General features: G+C 35.8%; 1 protein-coding gene across 1 annotated transcript in view; it reads left to right on the forward strand.

Annotated features, from left to right (window-relative positions):
• DPYD (dihydropyrimidine dehydrogenase) overlaps nt 1-27,292 on the forward strand; it is a 340,058-nt gene that overhangs the window by 65,763 nt on the left and 247,003 nt on the right. The window contains exon 4 of the mRNA XM_084290947.1: nt 21,070-21,157. Coding sequence (XP_084147073.1) covers nt 21,070-21,157 — 88 coding nt within the window. The remainder of the gene's footprint in view (nt 1-21,069; nt 21,158-27,292) is intronic.

Consider the following 27,292-nt stretch of genomic DNA (forward strand, 5'->3'; position numbering starts at 1 on the left):
CAAATCTGTGGGTTGTAGGTTGCTTGCTGGATTGCTGTTACAGATGATGTGCAGTCTGCTCTGCTGGTCTGTGAGCAGTAGGCACCATGCTAGTTTTAGAAGTTCTGAAAAATACCTGTCTCTGTGTACTTAGCGTTGTAAGCAATGCATAATTTTTGCACACTGGACAAAGTTTCACATGCTACTTTGTGTAGTAAAAGCTGAAGCACAACAGTTTGGCTCTGGAAGAGTGGCTGAAGAAGGCAGCTGCTTCTGTCTGACTTGTGTAACAGTAAGCAGGCAGGTCTGTTGGAGTGCAGGTGAGGTGTCTGGGAGCTTCCAGCAGCAACACCCACCTCCCTTGCATGCAGGCAACTCCTGCCCCAGCTAAGTGGTAGAAACAGTACAAAAGTGTACATGTATGTATAGTTGCAGGTGAATAGTTATAAAGCATTCCAATCCTTCCTGGTGTTATCCCATGGTAGGCAAGCCTAGATGTAGGTTTTAAGAGAGAAACTGTTGGGAGGAACTTATCTTCTGATGCTGCTTCTCTGGCTTTATTGTTATTATTATTATTGGCTGTGTAGGAGCCTATAGTACTGAGGAGTGCTGAGTCCCTCTCTATTATGAGTGGTGTCTACTGATACTGAGAATTACACCTGAGGATATTCTGTACATCTTTAATTGTTTTTTGTTTTTATGATATATATATATATATTTAACACATAGTGTTGAAATCTGCATATTACCTGCTCACTTGTGGAAGGGAGAATAACTGTGTCCCCTGCAAGCTTGGTGGAAAGAGAAACTCATGTAGGATGTGAGGGTATGCCACATACTAAGCATTCCACATAAGTATTTGCCTGGTTTTGGACAGCAATTAAGATATATATGTATCTATTTTAGAGAGAGAAGCAAAAGCACCAGTGATTTGTAACTCGTTTTTAGGGTGATCCTCTTCCTAATGTGGCAGTGCAGACCAGTGCCTTGCTAGGCAGGCAAGATAAGGGACCTTAGTTCATATGAAAGATTGCTCGTATTCTTGGGTCTGCCATGGCTTGGATGTGGGGAACAACAGGGTGTCCTGTAAGCATCTTCTGTGTTTCCAGGCTTTTCTGTAAGCAGGGAAGAGCTGGCCAAAGACTTTCTGTTGTGTTCATTCTTCTAATTACTTGTTTGCATTAGGATTGATATGTTAAAGGTAAAAGAAGAATTAAGGTAAATTAATGTTTGGGAAAAGCCTTAAATCATGTAACATTATATTACGGCAAAAAATACTGGTTTTACTTTATTTATTTATTTATTTATTTTGTCAGCCAGGTTGTAAACCTAGGAGTTTGAGATAGCATTGTAGCAGCTGTTAGAAATTTTTCAAAAAGTTCCCCCCCAAAATTGCTGCTTGTATTTCTTCTGGACTCTCCGGTCTTTGTAAATGAATAGGCTCAGTTTTAATAGATGACCTGCTTTTTTGTTCTCTTATACATTAAAAGATGAATAGTCTGTCTCTGTAATCAGGACTGGTGTACAGTGGCAGGTGTTTACATTCATGTACCTTTCTTCCCCCAAATTACATTAATAATACTGACTTAAATTGTTGAGAGATTATAAGACTATAAGTATGTCCTTTTTGGCATAATTTTGTAACTTCAGTACTTCAGTATTTTTCTTTCAAGAAAAAAAAATACATAGAGATGACGTGATATTAATAAAACGTGTAAAACAGGAAAAGTGAAAGTATTTTCCATGTAACTGTTATGGATATTTCAGGTAAAATGTAGGAGGAGGGCATCAGTCAATTGCCACAAAAATAAAGGAGTAAAGAAAAAGAAAAAAAAAAAAAGTTGAAGTGGTTTAGCTGGTTAGTGTTATTTCATTTAAAATCCACATGAATTATCAAAAAAAAAAAAAAAAAAGGAAAAAAGAACGTTTAAAGCAGTTGAAAGTGCTACTGGTCAAGGAAATGTAAAGAACCTTGTAAAGCCTGGAAACAGTGGTACTGAGCATAGCTAAATGAGTGTAAGTCCAGAAAATTATCAGCCTATGTGACTGGAGACAGATGTTTCTGAGGTAGAAATTCAGGAAGAGAAGCTGCCTTGTTTCAGGAATACTGAAAAAACCCTAGAGATTTAATGATATGTGTCCAAAATGCTAATATGTGATTGAATAGGGTATTAGCTGATAGAATTGCTAGCTGCATCTTCAGTGTTAGCACGAGATAGGGGAAATTCCTTGCAGTGCAGCAGGAGCTCCTTCACACTGAGTGCTTTGCATCTTGCCGTGCTGGCAAGCAGCAGAGGGAATACAGACCAGAGAGTGGCATGGCCCATCTAGAGCGGCTGGGTCCCTCAAGCAGCTGGTGCTGACAGCCCAGAGTCCACCCTTTTGTGTGTGCTGGTTGGACGTTTCATACTGGAAGTAGGGTGGAGTGTGTGTTGAATTGCAGCTAGAGCATATTAAGAAGTAGTTCTGGAGCTTTTCTTTTGGTTTAGTTTCATCCCAAAGAAATCCTATTTGTAGGCTTCAAGACCACTCTGCTATGTGAACCAAAAACCATTGAGGAAGGACTCCTGGGAGATTTGTTTCTCAATTAAGCAACCAGTGATGCTCAGAGTCACTTTGAGAAGCTGTATCATCCCTGCGTACTGCAGAAAAAACAGCGCAAAGATGGACCTTCTCTAGATCTTCCAAGCAGCACGCAGAAGAATTTGGAACTGGAATTAGCTTCTTGGAAACTCTTCTGCTTTTAAGCCATAGAACAATGTTGGTCTAGTTGGTCTTTGGCAGGATGGACTCTGTCAAGAAGATGTGTTTATTGACATACTGACTGAAAACAGGGAAACTCCAAGGTCTGTTGTTCCCGAGCCTCTCTTTATGGAAATGCCTTATCTGGCTTAATTTAGGAATAGTTGTATTTTAAATTTAATGAAATTAACTATTTTTAAAAGAATTTAAAAGTCTGATTAGGTAGAAGAGATTTGTTTCCTTCTCACAAACTCCCCTTCTATCGAATACCTTCAAAGTTAGTCAGTAGAATGATTGGGCACCACAGCTGCACTTCAATTTCACTTTCATTCCATAAGTGTGCATGAGACAGATGGATGCTTTATATGACAGGTGAAAACGGAGGTTTCCTTCAGGATAGTTTCTTTTCAAAGTTGTTTATTTGCAGACTGCAGCCTCAGGATAGCACTAATGCTTTTGTTAGCAGGTGATTTGTGCCAGCCCTGATACAAATAAAACATTTGATTTGTACATTCTATTGTAAACGAATGCACACGTGCTTACTGTCTTCAGTCACAGCATATTTTATCAACATGAAGGATCCTTATTTTTTTTTATTATAGTGTGCAATGAATACCAAAGGTAGAACTGTACTAAGTTGTAATAAAGTGTTATAAATCGAGTAAGAAAGTTACCTAACATTAAATTCAGACAAGAAGTGAGATTGTACTGTGCAGAGCATGTCTTCAAAATGTTGCATACAACTGGAAAAGATTTTAAATGTGTTACTCTGATAAATATGTGCAAATCTGATTTCTTTTCTTATTTAACCAAATAAAAAAAAAGGAGAATTTTATGCTCTTTTAATACTCTGATACATTTGATAACATATTTGAGTGGGTTAAATTATTCTATGTGGTGATCACAATGTACAAATCAGTGTCTTTTGTTCACTGTATTTTGAATGCAGTCTGTCAACATTCATTTACCTTCTGGATTTTTTTGGGAAAAAAAACAGGATTAAATGTAAAATAAAATGATTATGTCATGATGTAGTATGTGTACATGCTAAATTACACCTTATTTTCTTTATGAAAAATATTTTGATGTTTAGATCCAAGAGATCAAACTGATAGGAGAATCAGTACAGGAAAAATATGTTTCAAATTAATCTGTAGGATTTTTCATTATTGTGTGAGCATACTGTTTATTGAAATAATTAACGTTGTAGTTAGATGCACTGGAGAACAATATCAAGTGAACTGAGTATTATGTAAGGATATTCAGACTTTCCTCATTATCAGTAATTTCAAACATACTTTCTGCTTCTTTCTTTGTCTAAATGCAAATAGACCTATTCTTTTGTCCACAAAAGTAAGTGTTAGTTTTCTGAAAATAAAAAATGCTAAATGAACTGATTTCTTGTAGTACTATTTGGCGTTTTCTTCAAAGATACGCCAAAGATTCTTCAGACAATTTTAACAATGATCATCGTAAGAGACTTATCTGGCAATATAAGGAGATTTGGGATGTTTCACACCACTGTCACCCTAAATAAAAAAAAAATATTTTATCATCTGGCATTATGCAGATACTTATTGTTGAGACTAAGTCTATCTATAGCACAATTTAAAAAATGGTATGTTCTGTGCTGTAGAATTTTATGCTAGAAAGCAACTGTTTTGGTTTTTTTTACATGAAAAAATATAGTTTGTATTTTTAATAACTGTATGCAGCTTGTTCTCATGCAGGTGTTAAAATCAATACAATTACTTTGGTGCTCTGCTCAATGCTCATTCACAAGTGTATGATATGGAAAAACAAAAATTGATGTTACTTGATGTTGTTAAAACAATATTCTTTTCTTGAAAGGTATTTTAAAAATATGTTCTCAAGGAACTCTGAATCTCAATGACTTCTGAATTTACTGCTTTTGTTTACAGGTTATTTTTCCTTTAAAAATGTCTAATCAATAGGCCTGCAACTTCAACAGCAACCTAACAATGTCTTTTTTTTTTTAATTGTCATTAATGCTTTAATAAGGACCCTTGATCTGAAACTCAACAATCTTCCTTATGATCAATGACTTACTCAAAAGTCTAAGTAATTGCTGAATTGTCTTCACTCTTCAGAAGTTGGAACGGTGGGTTGATGGTTCTGCTGTTGATCCACAGTAGCTTTAAAATAATAATAATAAGAAAAAATAATTATTAAATTAAGTAAGAAATAAGTATATAACATGATGGTCCAGTGGAGACCCAGAAAGGAGGAATAACTCAATGGTTCTGGTATTGGCTTGTATGCTTGGATACAAGAGATTTCTGTGCTGTAGGTAGCTGAATGCTGCTAAAGTGTTCTATGCCATAATACTTCATTGTCAAAACAAAAATATTTTTTTCTCTGCCTTATAGCCTTGATGGGGTTGAGGGAGTATAAGGCAAAAGATGCTCAGGTTGCAAAGATAAATGCAAGGGGGATAAACACTCAGACTCATTTTCTTATTTATTTATATATTTATTTTATTTTATTTTTTTTTAACTTGATTGAAGGAAGGACATTTCTTCAATCAAAACTGTAACTGACTTGCCATTTTCAGGATGAACGCTAACTACTGGAGTCACAATGCAGACAAGTTTTATATTAGCAAGTCAGGGTTTCTAAATATTTTTGAGAATGGCTCATGACTTTGTATCAGGTTCAATTAATGCTTTTGTCTGTTGCTTAGTGGGGCAAAAAAATTATCAGTTTCTTTAAAGAAACTGGTAATTTTCTGCCTACATTTAGAGCCTGCAAAAGAAATGCTGCTGGTCCCCAGTAGTGGAAGAAAAATAACTGGGAAGAAAAATAACAAATCTGCTGTGTTATAGCAATGTTTCAGAAATAAATTTGTCACGTAACTGAAGATGTACCAGTCTGAAGATTTAATACGGCAAATTCTGTACTTAAGGGGAAAAAAAAAAAAAGTTGCATTTTAGAATATCACTATTTCTAAATAAATATACATATTTTCTTTATAGAGAAGTTTGGAAGTGTGGCACATGAAAAAATCAGCAAGTTAGCAGAAGTATCCTTACAACAGAACAGTGGGTTTCTAGATACCAAATGCTGGTACCAGAATTGGATGGTTGGACCAGGTGATCTTGGAGGGCTTTTTCAATCTTAATGATTCTACAATTCTATGAATTAGCATTTGTAGCATTCTGAAAAACTTGGCAAAACTTGGCTTCTTTGGGATAGATTTGGCTTGAGAAAATGGGCCATAGAAGGTAAGTTTCTCAGTTAGTGAATGCTCACTACTGTTTTTTCTTTTTTCTCCCTTTTTCTCATTCCACCTTTTTTTCTCGCTCATCTTTCCCCCGAGATACAGTGTGTAAGTAATTTAAAATTTTACTTCTCCAAGAATAAGGTGTTAAGGTCATACTTTATATTCATGGTAAATTATTAAATATTTAATAGATTGTAGCATGAGCCATTATGAACTGCCTGTATAAAAGGTGGAATACTTTTTGTCACACAGATGCTAACTGAACTGATTTTAACTCTAGTTGAGATGGTTTGCTTTCCATGTTGTACCTTCCTTACATTGTGAGTATATGGAAAATGCTGGAGCTCATGTTTTTTGTTTTGTCATAATATATAGAAAGGGCAAATTAAATCACAATATCTCAAAATGAGTTGGATTCATTTGTTCTGTTGAAAGGTGAAAGTTGTTTGAACTATTCATTAATATTTGTAATATTTTTATTATGAACTCTGTTAGTAATGAGAGAGATGCATTAAAAATAGCCCTCATCCCTCCAAAAATTGCCATGAACTGTGTGTCACTCTTACAAATCCATACTGTGATTTATAGTTAAAGGATTGTTTGTCTGAATCTAAAAACAACATTTAATGTTTAAATTTTTTGAAGGAACCTGCTGCTCTTTGAGATTTATTTCCACTTAGGGACTTTGGGTTTTACTATGGAAAAAGTATCTGTTAGAGAAGGATTAGGATCGGTTAAATGTTTCTGGTGTGGAAGTAATAGGATTCACTTAGTGTAGGAATGGCTTCAGTTTAGAATAAGTGGATAGATAATGCTATCAGGAGCAATCCAAGGAGGCAAAAGAAAAAAAAAAAAAAAAGCATTGTATTTTCATGCCAAGCAGAAAAATGATAATTTTTGGTGATAATATTGTATACCCACCGAGCTGATATAGATTAATATGTCAGGAGGTTATGTAAAACTATTTATGGGTTTAGAATAATCACCTTAGAATTTCATTTGACCACGCAGTATCTTTTGTCTTTACAAAGGCAACAATATGAAGTGTAAATTTAATTATATTTTAGAAAAATGCTAATTTGCACTAATGATAAGGAGACCTTTTAATGAATTACTGAATTGTGCAAATTAGCAAGTGAACAAACACAAAAAATAATGCACAACATAATGTAGTTGATCTGTCTTGTTGATCTGTTTTGACTTTTGTGGTTCTGAGTTAACTGTTTATGCTAATACATCATCTTGCACTGCACTAGCAAGTATACTCAAGTGTATTTTAACAAAGACCATGTAGTGCTAGTGGTAAGACATGTTGTCAGAGCAGCGTCACTGCTTCCTCTTTGCTTGAAAATAAGAGGCTATATTACCTCATGTAATACTGTGCATATTTCTCTTGCTTTTGTTTGAAACTGTGGACATGATTTTGTGGGGTCATATTTTGTAAACAGAAGTTAGTAGAATTCCTTATGATTTCAGCATTCATAAAGTAACAAAATTGATTTTTAGAGAGGTATTTCAAAAACAAAAACAGTAATTTTGCTTGTAGTTATGGTTACTTTCCATTTTTTTCTTTTTTTTTTTTCTTTTTTTTTTCATTTTGGTATTTATTTTTTATTGTTCTCATTGAGAGAGAGCTGTTAGGTTTCTGCCTCTCTGAAAATCTCCTGGTCTACAGAGGGGGATATCCATGGAAATGAAAGCATGAAGAAAAGAGTCTTACTATTCTTCATTCCTGTCCAGTGCAGAAAGACAAACCTATGATGATTGACAAAATATCCTGTCTTCTGATTATGAAGAAAACTGTTTTAGTCAGATGAGTGTTTGAAGTAATATGTTGAGGCTTGGAAAAAACAATGTTGGAAAAAACAACTGGTCATAATGCACATCCAGTACATTTTAAGCCTGTAGTGAAATTAAAGAGTGAATAACTGTACCCTTCTGCTGTTGTAGGCTTACAAAGGAAAAACAAATTGTATTGACTGAATTACAAGTGACTAAATACATTCACTTGCATTTATCTTCTCCCTTTCCACTGCTTCACATTACATAACTGAATAGATATCAGTGGCACAAGCAGTAAGTGACTTAAAAATATTCTTTTGAATTTATATTGATATTCTTCATTAAACTGCCTAACTGAATATAGAACTAGGTAGTTTTTAATATCTATGTACCCATCTTGACTAAACAATGTTTATTACTATTCATGTCCTCATAGAAAATGTAGCCCTGGATTATACCTGCAAGATGGTTGGAGGGAGTTTCTAATTCAAAGTAGCTTATCAAGATGCCTTCATGCAGGTGATCTAACTGTTTTTAAAGCTTGAGATGAGGAGGTCCTTACTGAGAAAGGAATCTGATAGAGCAGCAGCAGCACTCACAATCTAAACTCTTGTAAATGTGATCAGATCAGATTCTACTAGAGGAGGAGAGGGAGAACATTAGCTAGGCTTGCCTGTTGACTTTTCCTGAGTCAGGGATGCAGGAATGGAGCAGAATGGCAGTAGCACCCATAAAGCAGGCTCACTTGTTGGTTCCCTTCATGGGATAGCTGGCATCCAGGGAAGCACTGCAGGCTCAAGACAAGTGAGAGTGACAATTTTCCAATGATAAGAAGTATGGGTAGAAAGCCTTGGGATTCTCATTGTAAAAAAATTAGTAAGAGCTGTATGAGTCTATAGGTATCTTCTTTTGGCACTCCTATCTAGTACAAAAAACAATTAGCAGCTCTTGCCATTAAGGAAGAGAGAGATGCTGATAAGGAAGCTACAGTCGTGATTGTGTTGATACCACGGGTTGTATCATAGTATCCTTTAAAATCTGAGTCATGAAGCTACTTGAATTTATCAGATATATTCATTGAACCCTCATGCTTCAAAGTTAAAAAGAGCAACACTAAACTCACAGCATCTCAGCCTGGGATGTAGGAGCAAGTGTGAACTTGCTAATCGTTGGTACTGTGTGTGTTGTGTAGAGATGAGATAGTAATAAAGGGTGGAAGAGAAGCAGTGCTTTGTATTGATTGCTAGGCTTTCTGAAGTCTCTCTGTGTGACTTGTCTATGTGAGGAATGCAGTATTTGGATCTTTGTGGAGTACTTTTTCCATAAATCAATTTTAATGTTTTTCTGTAATTGTTTTCAAATAACTGTATAAAAGAATTGCCAAAAGGCAGACATCTGCTCATTTGTAGCAAAAGAAACTATCTATCAAAGGAAAATATTTAAATCCTTCCACCAGGTTTTGAAAACGCAATGCCTTTGGGAAATAGGAAAAGTACACTCAGTTGTACTACGCTTATGGTCCTGGGATTGCCATATTTGCCATAGGTCTAACAATTTGAGCATATACAAAGTAATACAATGCCACATACTCGAGAAGAAGTGATATATAAAACCATGGTGAATTAACAGATTAATGTTTTTATTAATCCACCTTAAAATTCCTCTAAGCTGCATTTCTCTGAAAAAGCATTTAATTTAATATTTTCCAGACAGCACTTAGCTGCTGAACCATCCCGGAAAATGTCTTCATTCTTATGCCATTAGCTTCAATATTGGAGGAAATGTGACAAATACTTTTTTATATATAATCTTCTTAAAAGGATGTGAAAATTCTTCCTACTTAGGTTGTAAGGCTAAAGCCTAAAATGCAAGATTTTTTTGTGCTTTTCTTATAGCAACAAATGTTTGTACTATTGTTACAAACCCAGATCAGCCAATTCTGGTCTAGTTCCTACCTACACCGTCTTGATGATAGCAGACCAGTGCCTCTTTATGCTTAGCTAGTAAATGGAGTTTTCTTTCCCACTATACATCCCTCTAAAAAGCTATGCAATAGCTTTTAGAAATCAAACCATTTTTAAAAAGTGTTCAGGCAGTTGTATCTGATAACCAATTACCTTAGATCATTTGTATGCTTTTCTTTTTAACTGGAGTCCTTTCATTTGCCCTAATTTTGGAGTGTCTGGTAAGGTGCTAAAAATAGGAATTTAACTTATACGGAAAATATTTTTTTTGGACACTTGTGTCACTACTGTAATCCTAAATAACTTGAAATATATGAACTCACAAATTCTGTAAAGTTTGCTTATCTCTGTGGGGAACCTCAACTGCAGATAGATAAGCAGACATAGATTTGCCATTTTTAGAGGCTGTTATTCAATATACTAGGAGAAATTGCAAAGATAGTCTAAACATATTAGGTCATCTCATCTGACTTCTGTCTGTTAACGTCACAGTAGCCATGGTTGGTGAGACTTTAAAGGTTGAACAGCTATCTTATAGCCCTAATCAAGTAGTCTGCATGTAGGAGTTTCTCTATTCTTGATAAATCAACCTGTGATAAGGAGGAAGTACACAGTACAGTGGTTCTGTAAACCAATCTTTCCATCAAGAGGATCAGGTTCTAAATTTACTAACTGACCATTCAGATCTATAGAAAGTGAACTTTCATGTTACCACTACTGTCTCTAAGGTGCTTATCTGTTTATTTTTATTATTATTTTTAAACAAAACAAAAACAACCTATTTAATTTTTTGTTTCATGTAAGTGTCAAGAGTCTAGAGAGTGACTTTCAGCTATGTCATTTATTTATATCGTCATACTGTGAATATTGTAAAATTTTCCAGATTAAAGGTGATTATAGCAAAAGCTAGATATAGCATGTATATACCATTCATTCAGTCTCAATGAGTATTTACTTCCAATAAACAATTAAGACTGAATTTTTCCTATTTTCCTGACTATTTTTCCTGACTATTTCCTATTGAAATGTTACTTACCTTTGTACTGGGTCTGGCTGGAATGTTAACTTTCCCGGCAGCAGCCCATACAGTGCCGTACTCTGTCCTTGTAGCTGGAACAGCAGTGTTATCACACCAGTGTTGTGTCTACTGCTGAGCAGCAGTGGCACAGCATTGGGCCTTTCTCTAACCCTCCTAGGGGGTGGGCAAAAAAGTGAGGAGAGAAACATCACTAGGGCAGCTGACCTAAACCAATCAAAGGGATATTCCATACCATGTGGTGTCACACTCAGCAATAAAAGGTGGAAACAGGAAGAAGAGGGGAGGGGTGGGCTCTCGTTGGGAAAACGTCGGTCCTCCTCTCGAACACCGGCTGCGTGCGTTGAGGCCTTGCTTCAAGGACGTGGTCAATCATGGCTCATTTGTGGGAAGTAAAGAGTAATTTCTTTCCTCTGCACTTCCATATAGCTTTCATTTATTTTGTTTGTTTGTTTTCCTCCCTTTTTTCCCCTTTCCCTTTTATTTCCCCTTAGTTAAATTGTTTAGTTCATGGTAGTCTTTATTTAATTATTATAATTATTTCCCTTTAATTAAATTATCCTTATCTCAACCCGTGAGGTGTTCTTTGCTTTACTTCTCCCCCTCCTCATCTAAAGGAGGGGGAGTGAGAGAGCGGTTGTGGGGTTTAGCTGCCCAGCACGGTAAAACCACCACAACCTTTAAACTCAGAGTATTATGAATGCAGTACAGATTTGCTGTGTAGTTTGTAAAGGGCTTCCTTTTGCTCAGTGCTGACCTCTGTAGTTTGCATATATGATTTTTGTTATTGTGCCATGAAGCTTTTAATCTTCTGATTCTTTTGAATCTTTGCTTTTGAACAAATTTATGGTAGAGAAGCAAAGCCAAATAATTTCCTTTAACAGCAAAGCATACAAGAAGATGCCACCTGTTTTTAAGATGTTCATATATTTTAGAGAGGGATGTATTATTTTCCTACGGCTAAAGTGTGTGTGTGTATATAAATAACGCGAAGTTTAGAAAATTAGAAAAAAAAATACAGGAAACATGTTTCCTTTTTGCTTGGTCTTGGTATCTGTGTTTACCCAGTATTACTTCTTAGGGTATCTTGGGGAAAACAAAACAAGACAAAATTCATTTGCAAAAGAAGATGGAAAGCTGTGATTGCACACATGCAATTTCTAGCAAAAAATATTAACAGCACATCATTCTCAAATATGCAGCTGCTTCAACTTTTAGGTGAGGAAAAGAGTGAGGAGACTGGGGGCTGTTCCTAATAGTTTGGGCTCTGGAATTTGGAACTTGCTTCTGGAAGATGTGCTAGGTTGGTTTAACAAATTGCTTAAGGGCTTATATTATAAGCAAATAAGCAATTTTCTTATATTATAAGCAAATAAGTGGTTGGTCTAAGCCCATTGGGGACTACAGTCATATTAAAATAAAGCATAGTAAGCAGTCAGATAATGAATTAGGGTGCTCAGCATCTGGCGACTGAGTTTTTACTGAGAATATTCTAAGAGTTATAAAATTTGGAAAAAGATGGTTAACTGGGGTCAATACGTTATCTCCTGTATGGGAAGAAGCATCTTTATCAGCTTCACAATGGAAATGTGGCCAAACTCATAGTTGTTTCTGGAGTCCTGCACTGCAGTACCATCTAAAAAATGTTACTTCTTTCTCCAAGCATGAAAAAAAAGGCAAACTGAAACTTTTGAAACTATTATTTTGAATACAAAATTCACTGAGGTAATTCGTGCTTTTGTCTGCTTGAAATTGTGCTCAGTGTAGGAACAAATCTTCAGGTGACATTAGCAGCAAAGTCTGCCCAGACCTTTTTGGTGTTTTACCCTCTGTTCCCTTCCACCACTCCTACCCCTTGCTAATAGCATCCTAGTTTTGGAAATGGTTGGAATGCTTTGTGCAGAGAGCAGTGAAGTGTGCCCTGGAAGTGGCCAGATTCAAGCTTAACATGATATTGTTAACATCTAGGCAAACTGGCAAGATAGTAGTAAAGAGAGAGCCAAAGAATTATTTGGAGCTCAGCTCCTAAAAGTAAGGTTAACATTAGCTTATCCTGCTGTTGCTGCCTTTCCCAGGACAACTTCTTCACAAAGGTTCTTTGTCTAAATCTCTGTTGCATTCATAGTGGTGGAATTGCTGGCATGCCTAAAATGCAAGACAGATGAGCATTAGCACTATTGGTCTGATCATTAGGGTCTCGGTGTGCTGTAGTAAGGAAAATTTTCTTCTGGCTTTTTAATTCTGAAATGAGATTTTCTTAAATTGTCAATGCATGCATTTTAGTTACGCTATATTATTTATACACATCAAGATGTATTATTTATACATATTAAACAATGTTTGTATTAAAAGTTTTCAGTACAGATAAATGGCAGATATGCACCCCCTGTTAATGACGTATTTTACAGTGGCATTTGAAAGATGGGCATAGATGATGAAAGCGTTTTGGGAGAAAATATCTGTGACTTGTAAAGTACATTTTTCCTGAAGTGAACCCAAAAGAGTTTCATTCACATTAAAATAATCAGACAACAGGTGTTTCGTATTTTGAAAAGGTAATTTACACAGGATAAGAATCATGCCACATAAAAATAATTTCTTCTCTCTTAAAAAGACTAGAAATAATCCTTGATGTAAGTCAAAGAGTTTGCAACACTTCTGGGAGAATAGTCCAGGTGAAAGAAGATTATTGTGTACAGGGTGAGCTATAATAAAAACTGTCAGTTCTGTCAACCCATTCCCTCTAAGGTCTATAGAGGATTAAAAGGATATTGAACATCATGTAACAGCTGTCTTCTATGTGAAAGGGATCACTATTGTGGTGAACAGAAATGTACTGGTTTAAAACACTCCGCAAGGCTAGGTGTGGCTGAGCCACAAGTGGTTGGTTTGGCAAATAAAGTGCTTGAGGAGCCGAGCAAATAAAGAGGAGGTTTGTCAAATAAAGAGGACTTGAAGGACCACAGGCTGAGTTCCAAATAAATAGTCTCAGAGGCTTATTAGTGAGGGTGTTTGTGCCTCTTTTACAATACTGGAATAATGTAGGATACCATCAAGTTTGGCAAGATAAACAATAAGCCATAATGTGTTCTTATCACGTTGAGGAAATATTAATTATGCAGTGTAAAATGTAGTTAACATTTCCAGAGAGGTTACAAATTGGCTTTTAACTGTTTTCTTTTATAACTCTAAAAACTCTTAAGTTCTTAAATTAAAATGTTTTTGACTGTAATATAAATTGCAACAATAATTAGATTTCTGGGACAGTTTAGTTAATTTTGAGTACTGATTAATGCTTTTGAAAATATAGCAATTTCATAATGCATAAAATGAAAAAAACAAAAACAAAAACAAACCACCACGAAATGGAAGCATTGTGTAGAATAAATATTGCTGTAAATCTGTGATATTTGAAATTCTTCTACTTAAAATAGAAACAGTTCTTTCAGTTCTGGAGTGCAAGAGAGGAAGTTGTTTACTCAATATATCCTTTATATAAGTTTTTATATATTTTTTTTATATGTGCAATTTTTTTTATTTTTTTTTTTCTCTCTCTTTGTAATAATGAACTATGAGAAATGCATATCGATCCAGGTTATGGAATGAACTTCCTATTTAGAAGTAGAGTCAAATTTGCCCTCAAATTTTTAAATAGAGTTTCAAATAGTTGCAGTATATGCTGTTCCCTTGTGTCTGTTGTTCCCATGTTCATGAGTCTGTTGATGTGTTTGGCCAGTGGTGTGGGCATAAACATAAAGCTGAAAATTAAACTCAGGTAGGTTTTTCTTCTGAAAATGTATCCTGTATTTTTGTGAGTTGCTAAGTTCAACTTCATTCCCTCTTATATTTATTTCAAATAATCAGATTTGAAGACCCAGCTTCCCAAATACCTTTTCTTCCATTGCACAAAGCAGCAATCTTTAGACCAGTTATGTACTTAGTCCTGTTGGAAGGACTTGAAAAATTCATTTATCAGAGAGCAATGCTAACTTCTTAGCCAATCGCTTGTTGGGAGCAATTAGTCCATGGATTAGGCCTAAGATCTGAGGGCATATTGCACTACCTAAACCTAAATTCTAGTGCTAATGCAACATATTAAAATAAAAATGAAAGTACTACATGTGTTTACTTCTTATTTTAAACACATATGGCAACATCTGGTGTGTTATGTACCACTATGTAAATTCTGTAGTTTTATGCAGAGCTCTCATTGGACTGTTTTAAACTTCTTAAGCCTAGCTGGAGGTGTTTGCAATGAGCTAAGTCAGTTGATTGTTCCATAGAGGATTTTTAAAGAAATGGTTAGAAAGAAATGTGCAAATGTAAGGGGCCTGTTAAAAACAACAACAAAAACAAAAGCACCCCCAAACAAACAACAATAGGAAAACAAACAAACAAACAAACAAAAAACAAAACACCAAATCCCAGCTTGCTTTTAAAGCCAATTAAAAAATCAATTTATTGCACTTTTAAAGCTAATTGACACCAGTGTCTACCCTGTTGTTCATGGCAACCACAAAAATGTAGCAACTTAAATACAACCTTTTTGAAGAGGTATGGCAATACCACCCTAATTTGGGAGAGAATATCAATAAAGGGACCAACCAAAGTTCATTAGAGAGATGCCACAATATAAGGGGCCATAAACTCCTAAGTTGAGGAGAAGGCCCAGAGTCTCCCAAGGACATCAGGTACTGTTTCCCATGATAATTTTCTGTGACAGACAGCACCAAAACTGCAATTGCTGCTACAGGATGTAAAATTCCAGGTGAAAGAAGATGCATTCATTTTGCTGTAACCCATAGCTACTGTCTGTTATCTAGAGCTAAAGTCTGACTTCCTGGCTGGCTACATTACCGTATGCAAACCTAGTAACAACAGTAGTATTAAAAATCAGACTTGAAGCAACATTGATATACTATGGAGTAGAAAGGGAAGATTATTATTTTTAATAGCCCCTTCCAAAACATAGAACACTTGTAAACTGGGAAGAAACCTTTGTCTTTTGGGTGTGATTTCAATAAATGAGAAAGAATAACATTCAAATGAAGAATCAGAGGTTCACACTGTGATTTCAGTTGTAGAGGCTGAGATGGAATAACTACTTCAGGTAAAAGCATGTATTTGGGTTTCACATGAGAAGTGTACGATAGATTAGTGAAGATACCTGTCAGGAACTGCATGCTTGCTGTAGCCTATTTAATTTTTATTACTGGCATTCATGCCAATATACAAGCTGAGAGTATTATTTCTACACCAAGCACCAATGATTTATTTTTTTTTTTTGAAACATTACCATAATTTTGTTTCTGACACTGGAAATTGTAGATTTATTTGGAAACTATAGATTTATTTCTCCCATATCTGTGGTTTTCTTGTTTCACCATTAAGTGTTCCCAGCTCTCATTTTAGAGAGGGATACAAGAGACTTAGAATCAAGTGTCCTGACATCAGCATTCTTGGGGTTGTTCTTTGGGAACTTTAACTGGCTTCCAGTTTGTTAGGTGGAGTCAGCTCTACCATTCTCTTTAAACTACTTGGCCAAAGTGTCAGGAATTGGATACTGAATATTGTTGTGTACTATGTACTGCTTAGGTGGGTATTGGGGCTATCTTTCTGAGTAGCAGATAAAGCTTTAGAAACTTCTATAGGGCTGGAAACCCTTTTTCAAAATCAGTGTTTGTCCTGCAGAAACCCATATAAATGGATTAGGATTTAATCTGCTTCTAAACCTCTGCCAACAGTAACCATGATAAAGGTAATCTAGCTTGTTTTGTGATATACGAAAATTTGATAGGTTATCACTAATGATCCATTGCTGAATGTTACTTCAGATTATCTATTTAATTCCTGGCCTTTCAGCATACATGTGATTGCACTTTAGGTAGTATTATTGCCAGTTACATAGACAGTTGTTCACTGCAATTTTACATAATGATGTAGCTAAATTGCCCTTCTTTATTTAGAAGCAAAGATGTGTTAAGGACTAGTCTGTTGGTCAAAAATATTGACTTTAAATTACGATAATTACAATATTTCAACAAGTAGACAATTAAAATTGTTAATTGAAAATTAGCTTTGTCTATGACTTCCTTCTTTCTTGCCTCTGTAAACAAAAGTGTAGAACAATTTTCTTGTGTCATGTTATCCCAAAGGAAAGAATTTGGTACATATATTTGTTACGTCTTTGTCTCCACCTCCCCCATTTATTATCTTTTATTTATATGTAGACATACTTTATGTTTCTCTTGTATTTCTTTTTTCCCCCAAAGGGTAGTATTTGTTCCAGAAATTTGCGAATCGTCTATTCCATTTTCCTTTTTTATTGCATTGAAAAAATTTTCACTACTTCTTAAGTGCCTTTTCCCTTTTATTACTTTCAGATGTTTGGAATCAACTGCTGTGTTGCTTTTTTTAATTATTTTTATTTTTCTATTTTTGGTTTTGCTTTTTTAGTACCTATGCTGTTAGAGGTAGGTTGAATGAATTTCTGTGTACACATAGTTTTGGGTGCTCATTTTGCCCCGAAAAAATTATTAGGTACAAACTTGAGAGCTGATAATATTGGGCTACCACATAAGTATCCTTTGCATGTATAATTTTGTGCCTGTAAGATATTTAAGCAGATTTACCTTAAATGTTAAGTAGCTTTAGCATTGCAATATCTTAAAATAAAAAGGTAAAGATTTTAAGTTCACTGGGGGATACATATGTATAATTTAACACTGTTCAGTAAGAGATGTAAATTTTGAGTTTAGATGTGTGGGAAACAAGGACTTCTGTTGTTATATAGTCACAAGCATGTCTGTAAAGCTATGCCAAATGATAATATTTGTATAAATATTTATATAAATATGCTATGCTTTCATAGCGTTTCTAGGAGCTTTATATCTACCTTAATTTACCATATGACAATAAAAGTGAGTTGAACCAACAGCTAAGTGCTTTCAAAATGAAAAATATCATTAGTTTTCTTTAAGTTCCTCAGGTTAGTGGTACAAAGACCAAGGTGTTGCATTTTGCATGGGAATAAATACACATATAAAGTGAATACAGTATCTTTTAAGACTCAGCACAGCTTATATGGTTCTAAAGGTGATGTTGTTCCATGAACAAACAGGGAGAAACAACTGATAATAGAGTATTTTCTGATCGTAGGAAGCTTTTCCCTATATTTTTTACTAACAAATGCTGCCAAAACTACTTGGAGGTTAGCATAGGTCTAGCTTTGTCTAATGCTCTGTGTCTTTATGCCATCCAGAATAGTATGACTACTTGAAAACATAGATATTTCTTTTTAGCAGTGAGCATGTAGCTCTTCACTTATATTTGATGGAACCAAGTAGGTGAATTAGAAAAATTTAATTTAAATTTCTACTTTGTTCTTTACATTATTTTGAGCTAAAACCATAGTAATGGAATTACCCTGTAAAATGAAAGGAGGGTTTTTGTAGAATGGGCAAGCAGTTAAAGAAAAAAGAAAAGATAAAGAAATGTAATACTTAATGTTTCTTCATGTGGGAACATGCATGTTGAATTGAAGCTCGTGGTAATTGCCAGCATATTCCCTTAAGCACGGTATTTTTCCTGTGGTTTCTGAAAGGATCAATCACTTGCAGCAATTTATGTAAAAAGTTCCCGGTGAATGATTCTGCTATTGTATTTACACTTTTTGCCCGGCTCACCAGAATGCAATACCTTACTGCAGCAAATGCACTTTGTAATATATATTATGGTATGGTCAAAGCATAATTTATTGTCAAATAGAAAAATAGGTCAACATGAATGTCACTTGATGATCATCCCCCCAAGTTTAATAAAACACCTCACCAGCATGCATTCTGCACAGTGCTTGATGTTTTATTAGGACTACAGTACCTTACAGTACCTAGCTATAGTGGGAGTGTAATTACTGAGCTGTCAGGGTGATAAGTGGGATTAATGGCAGCCTGGTGCACTTTAGTCTGCAGAGTGCTCAGAGAATGGGAAGATGGTCTTATTATAAGAGAAAGTCTGGACTGGCATATTCATGACACCCTCCCCTTGTCCCAAAAGCTTACATTCAAGTTGGCGTTGCCACCGTCCTCCCCTTTAAATAGCTGACATTTTCAACAGCTGTTATTTGTGAACCATTTCAAAATTCAAAAAAGATACAATTCGGTAAAGATGCTTAATAGCCACAACTGGAAAGCTGTGCACTGCTTATCCTGCTAGGTGCCATTCTAGTCAGTTTTGACATGAGATTGTTCTATACGTAGTCCACAGAAATGTATTTTATGTTAAGTGTTATTCTTTTGGTCTTAGATATAGGACTGCTGCATTTTAAAGTGAATCACATCCAGGAACATGAAGAGCCAGAAGTCATAATGGAATACTTGCTTTTTTTAAAATGTATGATTTTCTGCTTCTATTATTTCTTTACTGCCTACATAGACAAAATGATCTTCCAAGCCCTTACAGCGTCAGATTTTGCCTCGTGCATCTCCAATTTTCCTGGCTTCTAGTACTAGAACTTTTCTGTCTTCCAGGCTGCTTAGAATGCTAAGAGCATCCTCTTGACTCAGTGCTCTGGACACATGCACCTTTTGAGGTCCCCACTGGCATACCTTTGCTGGTTAAGGCATTTATAACATATGCTTGCTGTGCTGGGCAGCAGCATATTTAACTACCACAGCTAAATTTGCAGGTGCTTTTCTGCCAGAGCCCTTTGACATCCTGGGCTAGCTGAACTAGCAGCCTGCCATGGTGTTGAACCTGAATCTGGCTTTACCATGTTTCCCTGCCTTTGCTATCTATGAGACCTATTTTCCTTTAAATATTTCCTTTGGGACCCTTTCTCCATGAATAGATCTATGAGGAAATCCAAACAGTGCTACCACATGTATCTTCAAATTCAGGTGCAGTATCATTGGTGCCATGGTGGCTGCAATACCCAGCTAGACGACAACGAATGAGAAGATTAAAGACTAATTAATCTTTGGCTTTGCTTTCACTCTTATTCCACCCTTAACTGGAGGAGAAAAATACAAACAATGCATGTGACTGACAAAGTTAGAGCATTTTTTCACTTCAGGTCTTTTAGGCTTGTTCATTCCTTTTAATTTACTCGTCATTTGTGTTTTCTGTAGGACTCTTGCACTTCTCTGTGTTTGAAAGTAGTCTGTCCTAGCCAGTTGTGTACCATCATTTACTACTAAGTAATGAGGATTAAGGTAGAGTTGTGGGACTGTAAGTAGTTGTGTTCAGACAATATACAAAAACAAAACAAACAAACAAACAAAAAACAACAAACAAACAACAACAAAAAAAATATTTCATTTTCCAAAAGTAGTTGAAACTACAAATTTTATAAATTCTGCACGCTAGTAAAACTATTTGAAAGAGCATCTGGAATAATTTGGTGAATTAGAAGTGTGACATTTGACCTGTGATAATCACTGGTATGTAAAACCAAGAATTTCATGCAAATATCTTTGTGTTTATTAGAGAACGGTTTTCATTCTTCAGCTGACTTTTACCTTTTGTAATAGATTTATTTATTGTAACTTACATAGGCAACCCTTAGGGCTTACTTCTTAGAAGGGACTTGTGCAAGCAACTTTACCAGTAAAACCCCATGCATGACTAGCAGGCACAGATAGTAAATCATTGCTATTTAAAATTTGTGTGTTTTAATATACGATAAAGTTTGTCATTAGGGATGACAAGAAGAGGGTCTTAGGCATTTCAGTTGGGAGTATGCTTAGGAATATTGAAGTGTTTTCAAAGGTCACAGACATATTTTAGGAAATTCATAGATAAGTGGCTTGAAAATTTACCAGCCGTTCTTGTTCTTTGGCACATACAGTACAAACTAGTTCCTTCCGCTTTGGAAATAGTTGATTTAATACATCTGATTGTCCAACGTCTAGAATGTAATCCACAGTAAAACTTGAAGAATTTTATTAATAAACTCTCATTCACAGCATTGGTGTTTTTCAGATGGGAAAATTAAATGGTCAGAAGTTTAGCAATCTTGGATACAAGGAGAAAAAAAGCGCGTAATTGGACATTGTTTCCTAATACTTTGTGTGCGTAGTCCACATTTGTAACTGCACCCTACTCACTTCACTTTGTAAAGTGGAGTCAACAGAATTTAATGTTTATTCAACTTAATTTGATAATGATCATGTAGCACTTGAGTTTTTAAATAGAAATTTTATGAAAATGCTTTGTATTATTCACTTGTGACTTATCTTCAACCACACTCACTTGAAAACATTATGCTATTGGCAGCATTTGTATTCTATGTCTCTGTGACACATTTTCTTTTATTCCTGTAGATGTTTGAAGTGTGCAGATGCCCCCTGTCAGAAGAGTTGTCCAACTAATCTGGACATCAAGTCATTCATCACAAGTATTGCAAACAAGGTAAAATCAGACTTGCCGTAGTACATGGAAGCAGATAGCAGTGATTGCTTGCAGTTCTGTTAATGTGATTGCATTACAAGGCTTGCCTTTGTAAAATGTTTACAACAGATACTTTAAAATTCAAGTAACCTAATTTTTAATTATTTTTACTGCTGTTCTGTGCTAGAACAGATAGCATATATTGCAAATCTACTTCTTTGTGTAATTATTGATAAAAAGTTTTTGGTTTTGATGGTTTTCATGCATAATGGTATTAAAAAATGAGCATTACAATGCAGTGATTTAACTTTGCTGCTACCTGAGGTATTAGAGTTACAAAACTTTTCTTTCATGAAATATTGTTGTTGTTGTTTAACAAGTGATTATAATTAAAATTTGCTTTCAGCAGAAATCTAACATGAAAGTGGTCATCTCAAGGAATGTTTTCTCACTGTTGTACTTTATAGTAAGAGGCTCTGGCTAATGCAAATGTGGACTGTCACTTAGACTAGCAGTAAATTATTACAGGAACAAATTGAGCCCTCTTTTTTGGAGGTATGGTATCTTTTCCTTTCTTAATAGGCTATTTTACTGTAATAATAATGAAAGCTTAAAAACTTTATTTCCATTTGTGGTCTACATACTACTTTTAACAGTAAGAAATAGGAATAAACAAAAACGACTGCAAAGTTAATATGACAAGATTCATTAGGCTATCTGGGATAGTCTAAAGATGACTGGATATTATTACCCCTTGCAGTCTCAAAAACTTACTTCCCACCAATCATTTGCAACAATGTGATTTGTTTATCTGTATGAACCCAACTAAACTCATGAACCACAGGAGGTGATACAAAGATTTTCTGGCTGCATGTTTTGCTCCAGCCCATCTTGCTGTTGGATGCAACTGAAAAGGCCCACGCAGGTAGAGATGGAGAGAAGTGGGCAACAGCAGTGCTGCCGTGCATGAGCCAACAGCCACCTTGCTTGTACTGGGCTCTGTACTCTGGGGAGAAGACACTGGTAAATTTTGCACCTTAACAAGAAACATTAGGATAAGAGGAGATATTAAGATACATGTATCAATTATAATACAACTGTGTGTTGATGTGGGAATTGGCATTATGCCCAGCATCTGCATATAGACAGTTTTCTTATATTATTTGTACCTTGTCAGTGTAGCATTTGTATTTATGAATGTAGGCATCTGTTTGTGACCATAGTATAGCATGGAGTATATTGCTTGTTATTTCCTCTGGCAGGCATTATGAAGGAGATGAACTGAACAGAGAAGGTACAAGACAGTAGCAAAGCTATTAGTCTCATCCTGTGATCACGTTGTAGTTCTAGGAAGAGCAAAGCAAATTTTATGAAAGTATTTTACCAGGGTGGCCTTTCTTGATTGAGGGTTAGTTGTGTTACTGCCTAGGATAGGATAGGGGGATGCATTAGTGAGGAAAGAAAAGGGGCCTTAGTATGGAAACTGGGAGTAAAGAATAAGAAGGCAAACTGAAAATTACAACAGAAAATGTCTGAAGAACTGACACCAGCAGCATCTTAAAATGATAAATTTGGTGGGTCTTTTAAATTCTCACAGCCACAGAAATGTAATGCCCTTTTGTGACTTGGCAGAAAGGGTCAGTCATTTTAACAGCTGATTCATTCTGCATTCTGTGAATCCATTACAGAGGAGAGGAAGTCAAGGTGGGGTGACTGCAGAGCTTTGAGAGTTATATTTTGGCAAAGGTGTACTGGAATAATAACAGGAATCTGCCTTATAGATGTGAAGTCTTTGCCCTGCTGACACCAATGGGCGCACTCTGCAAGGTTTTAATAGGGGCAGATTTTACCTGTCTGATGGTCAGTGAGGCAGGTCAACCCTGTAGTGTTTAGGCTGTTTGATAACTCTTTTAAAGCATCTTGGAAGCTGCAGATGCTCGGTAAGACTCTGCATTTGCCCTGAACAAGTGACCTGATCAGTTGATGTTTTATCAGAAAATTCTGCTTTAGAAAAGAATTGCAGTATACTGCTATTCTATTAGGAGACTTATGATTCTGTAGGGGAAAACCTGTGTCTCAGATTACTGAAATGTACTTACCGCCTTTCTTCTTGGATCCCATCCCTAGTAGTAGCTTCTACATCCAGTACGCAACTGTAGTTTTTATAAAAAAGCATACTGTGATTTTGGTACCTGCTTTTGCCTCATGTTGATGCCTGGTAATTGCATAGAATGAAGGACACTTTCACACACAGGAAGTATTAAAGAGTCAGATAGTCAGTTTCTGTTAGCCATGATAATTGGATGGGAACTTGCATGCCTCTAATCAGCACTGCAGCTATGAAATTCATTTTCAAGTAGAAGTTTACATGCAGGCTGACCCTTTGCTTTCTCTCCTTACCCTAAAAGGAAAGAGAAATCCAATATTGCATAGTTATGGGAGCATTTCTCTGAGACAGAGAATTCTGACTTAAAAAAAAATAAAATAAAACAAAATATACTTAGCAAATAGGTGAGGTCATGGGCTGAGCAACAAGGCTGGGAAATCCTGCTTGCTTATGGCTTCCACGTCAATGGCTGTACCGCCTGTAATTCATGTACCAAGCAGGGAAGTAAGCTTAAAGGAAACCCAACCTAGTCTTGATGGATGCATTCTTCTAGGCTGAATTTTTCGTTTGTTGAATTTACTTCCAATGCATTTGATAGAAATTTTCTATAACAGATTCTGTTCAGGAAGAGTAACACTACATTCTTACATTTTCCTTTATTAATAGGATGTTTTTCTAGGTATATATGTTTAATATTATTTTTTTTCCTTTTTAAATATTGCACTTTGAAACTTGTGCTTTCTACAAAGTTAGTGGAAAAATTATGGTAGAAGTTGAGAGGGAGATAGGGAAAGTTGAAATGGTTCACTTGAAGTCCTGGCCCTGGGGGCGTTGGTGTGGTGGGTACTGCAGTGTCCTCTCCTCTGTTTCATTCTACTGTTGTGGTGTTTGAGGTACCTGCACCATCTGCTTTTAGAGCGGACAGAAGTCGAGAACAGTGCATTTTTGAAAACCACACTGAAACTTCAAGCTGATAATTTGGGAAGTTTTTAATGGAACCAGCAAGTAATTTCTCACTATGTTCCATAGCTGTTCACTGTACTTTTTCTAAAATTGTATTAAAATTATTATCCAGATATCATTCAGCAATACACTTGCTGAATATTTTTGCACTATTGTTGTAAGTGTACTTCACACTGTCAAAGTTTTGTTAAATGCCTTTGAAAATGCTTTTCAAAATGATACATCTTTTTGTTGTTTTCACCTTGTAAATACATTTTCTTTTTTAATCCAATAGTTTATAAATACATCTGTTAGCTTCTAGACAAAATAAAAAGTTGAGGTGCAGAATATTCAGGTACTTAAGTAAGTCCTGGAAATCCAAGTAGAGTTTCTGGGCTTATTTGAAGTTCTTCTCCCACTTCTGAATCTTGCTTCATTATTCTCTCAAGAAGCTCCCTGCAGTAGGTTACCCTTCTAGCTGTTTAGAGGAGATTCTGTTCAATAAATTCCTCATCTATGTCTAAGCAGTAAGCAGTATGCTATTCAGGTATTTATTTAAACATTATTCATTATTAATATGGAGTATTTAGACAGCAATGTACTGGAAATGAATTACTTTGTCAGATATTTAAGAGCTCTATTGTATGTAGTTGGTTTTGTTGGAAAACTGCTATAGCAATCATAAAAGGTCAGGGATTCTTGTTCTCTGAAGCCTGAGGCTTTTTAGATATTTAGAGGCCATGTACAATGTAGCTGTTCTTCGCTGCTCTGCCATTAGACCTCAGCTCAAGAGTAGAAGAGGGAGAGGGAAGGAGGGGTTGTTTCTGGGTTGAGAGGGTAATTGAATTGCCAGGCTCAATGAGCCTTGAGCCTCTTTGAGAAAAAGGATGTCACTTATGCTGCATTGTATTAGGCCACTGTGACTCAGTAGACTTTAGGCCACAACTTCTGTTCTCCTTTTCCATACAAACTGGATTACAACTCCACTTTCTAAAGGTACAATCTAGTCCATTGTGTCTTCCCAGTGACAGTTTCTCAGTTCATACAGACTGCTTGCAGTTGCATCTCTTGGAAACCAGACTTCAAATTCCCCATGCACATGATGTTTTTAAACATCAGAAGATGCTGAGTGTTCAAACTTCCATCTGTCCTCTCTTTATGTACAACCTTCACGTTGCAAAGTGTGTATTCTTTGTTTTGTAATAGACAAGAGCCATCTTCATCATCTCTTCCTTTAAAACAACAACAACAACAACAACAACAACAACAAAAAAAAAAGGGAAAAAAACAAATCACATTTAGATGCTGCAGGAGAATGGTTCTCCCTTGCTTCATTCTCTCCTCTGAAATAGTCCCAGGAGAGATCTTAGGGATTTTGTGTCATCCTTTCCTTGTGTTGGTATGTCAAAGCAAGAAGTGAAATGGAGTTTGGTAAAATGGAGCTCCAACACTTGTCATCCTTTAGGGCTGGTACAATCAAGTATTACATCAGCAGGGAATCCTGTAGCTCTCAGCTGAAATGCTTGCTGCCTGTCCAGCTTTCCTCCTGTTAAGCAGAAGTCTGTGCTAGAAGAAGCTACTCATTGAAGAGCAACAGCTGCTCATGTACTCTGCCTTTGTACTGTGCAGTGAGACAATCTTGGATGTTTTGTTACTGGACACCTTCATGGTTGAGTAGTCACAGTGAAAAACAGCCGATGGTGCAGTTAAGGCAAGGCATAGGGATATTAAGTTGTGTTACATGGCACAGGCATAAAAAGTGAGTGACTCATCCTTTATAGCCTGAGTTAATAATGAAGAACTGGGGATGCAGAAGTATCTTTTGTGATATCAGTACTCAAAACTGCACTTTGTCACTGCAGTCCTCTGTGACTGATCCTACAGTTTTCTCCTTGTTCAGTTTGACCATCTTCTCCCATACCTGGTCTGAGCTGACAGGTTCACCATTTTCTAATAGATCTCATAGGTGGGTGTAAGCCTTCTGGTAAGCATTAATATATATATGTGTGTGTATATATATATATATATATATATACATATATATATATATACACATATATATGTATATAAATAAAAAAACACACTGCCTTCTGTATAGGACTGTAGGACTGTTTGGACCATGCTGGTAGGGAAATGGTAGAGTAAGAGCTGAATGACAGAAAAGTATAGGATAGGTGTGAAACACATGAGTAAGTTTTAGAGAAATGCTTAGATTAAAATAAAACTGGAGGAAATAAGGGTTTTCAAGGGAGAAATGGGAGAGGGAAGGAGCTAGAGGGTATAAAAGGATACCAAAGGGGTAAAGGTGAAGCTGAAGTTTGGGAGATTGAAGGATTAAAGGAAAAAATGTATGTGGCAATATACTGGAAATGAGAAAGAAGGAAAAGTGGGTAGACAAAGGAAGGCAAAAGACAAAAAGCAGTGGGATTATTAAGGGAAGATGAAATGAAGAAAAGATTGCAAGAGAGAAAGGGTGGTGAGAGGCAAAGGACTGTGACAGGTGAGAGAAACAGAATGATGTTTTTTTCTGTGCCAGAGGAACTTGGAGTAAATTCAAAAAGGACATCTCTATGCTGTTGGAAAGAACGTAGAAAATCATGAGTTCATATGCAGAATACTGTAAATGGGATACTGTTAATACAGTGAAAGACTGTAGAAGTCAAAAAGCTGCTAGATGATTGGTAATAATTATATACAGATATGCATCACAATTAATCTTTAAGTACTACTTTGAGGCCTCAGGCTTTTGAAATTGCTGTTTTACTCAGCTTTCTGTGTTAATCTTTGTATATTTCAGGTCACTAAATACAAAAAAAACATTTAAAAGAAAAAGTAGTAATGGTGTTAAATTGATGTACTTGAAGCAGTGACTTTTCTTGAGATGTCTGTTTGTACTTAGTGTAATGGAATGGCTGACAGCTGGTTTCAGTTGCCATAGTGTAATTATGTAGAATAGACTTTTGCGATGACACTATGTCAATTAAGGAATCTCTCACATTCTAGACTACAAAGGACAAAATGACAGTACAAGATATTTCTTCCGTTCTTTTTCATAAAAAGATAGTGACACTGTGTGAAATTACAGTCCTGTTATGATGACATAAGTC

The sequence above is a fragment of the Netta rufina genome (assembly GCF_964035555.1).
Source record: "Netta rufina genome assembly, chromosome: 8".
Classification (NCBI taxonomy): Eukaryota; Metazoa; Chordata; class Aves; order Anseriformes; family Anatidae; genus Netta; species Netta rufina.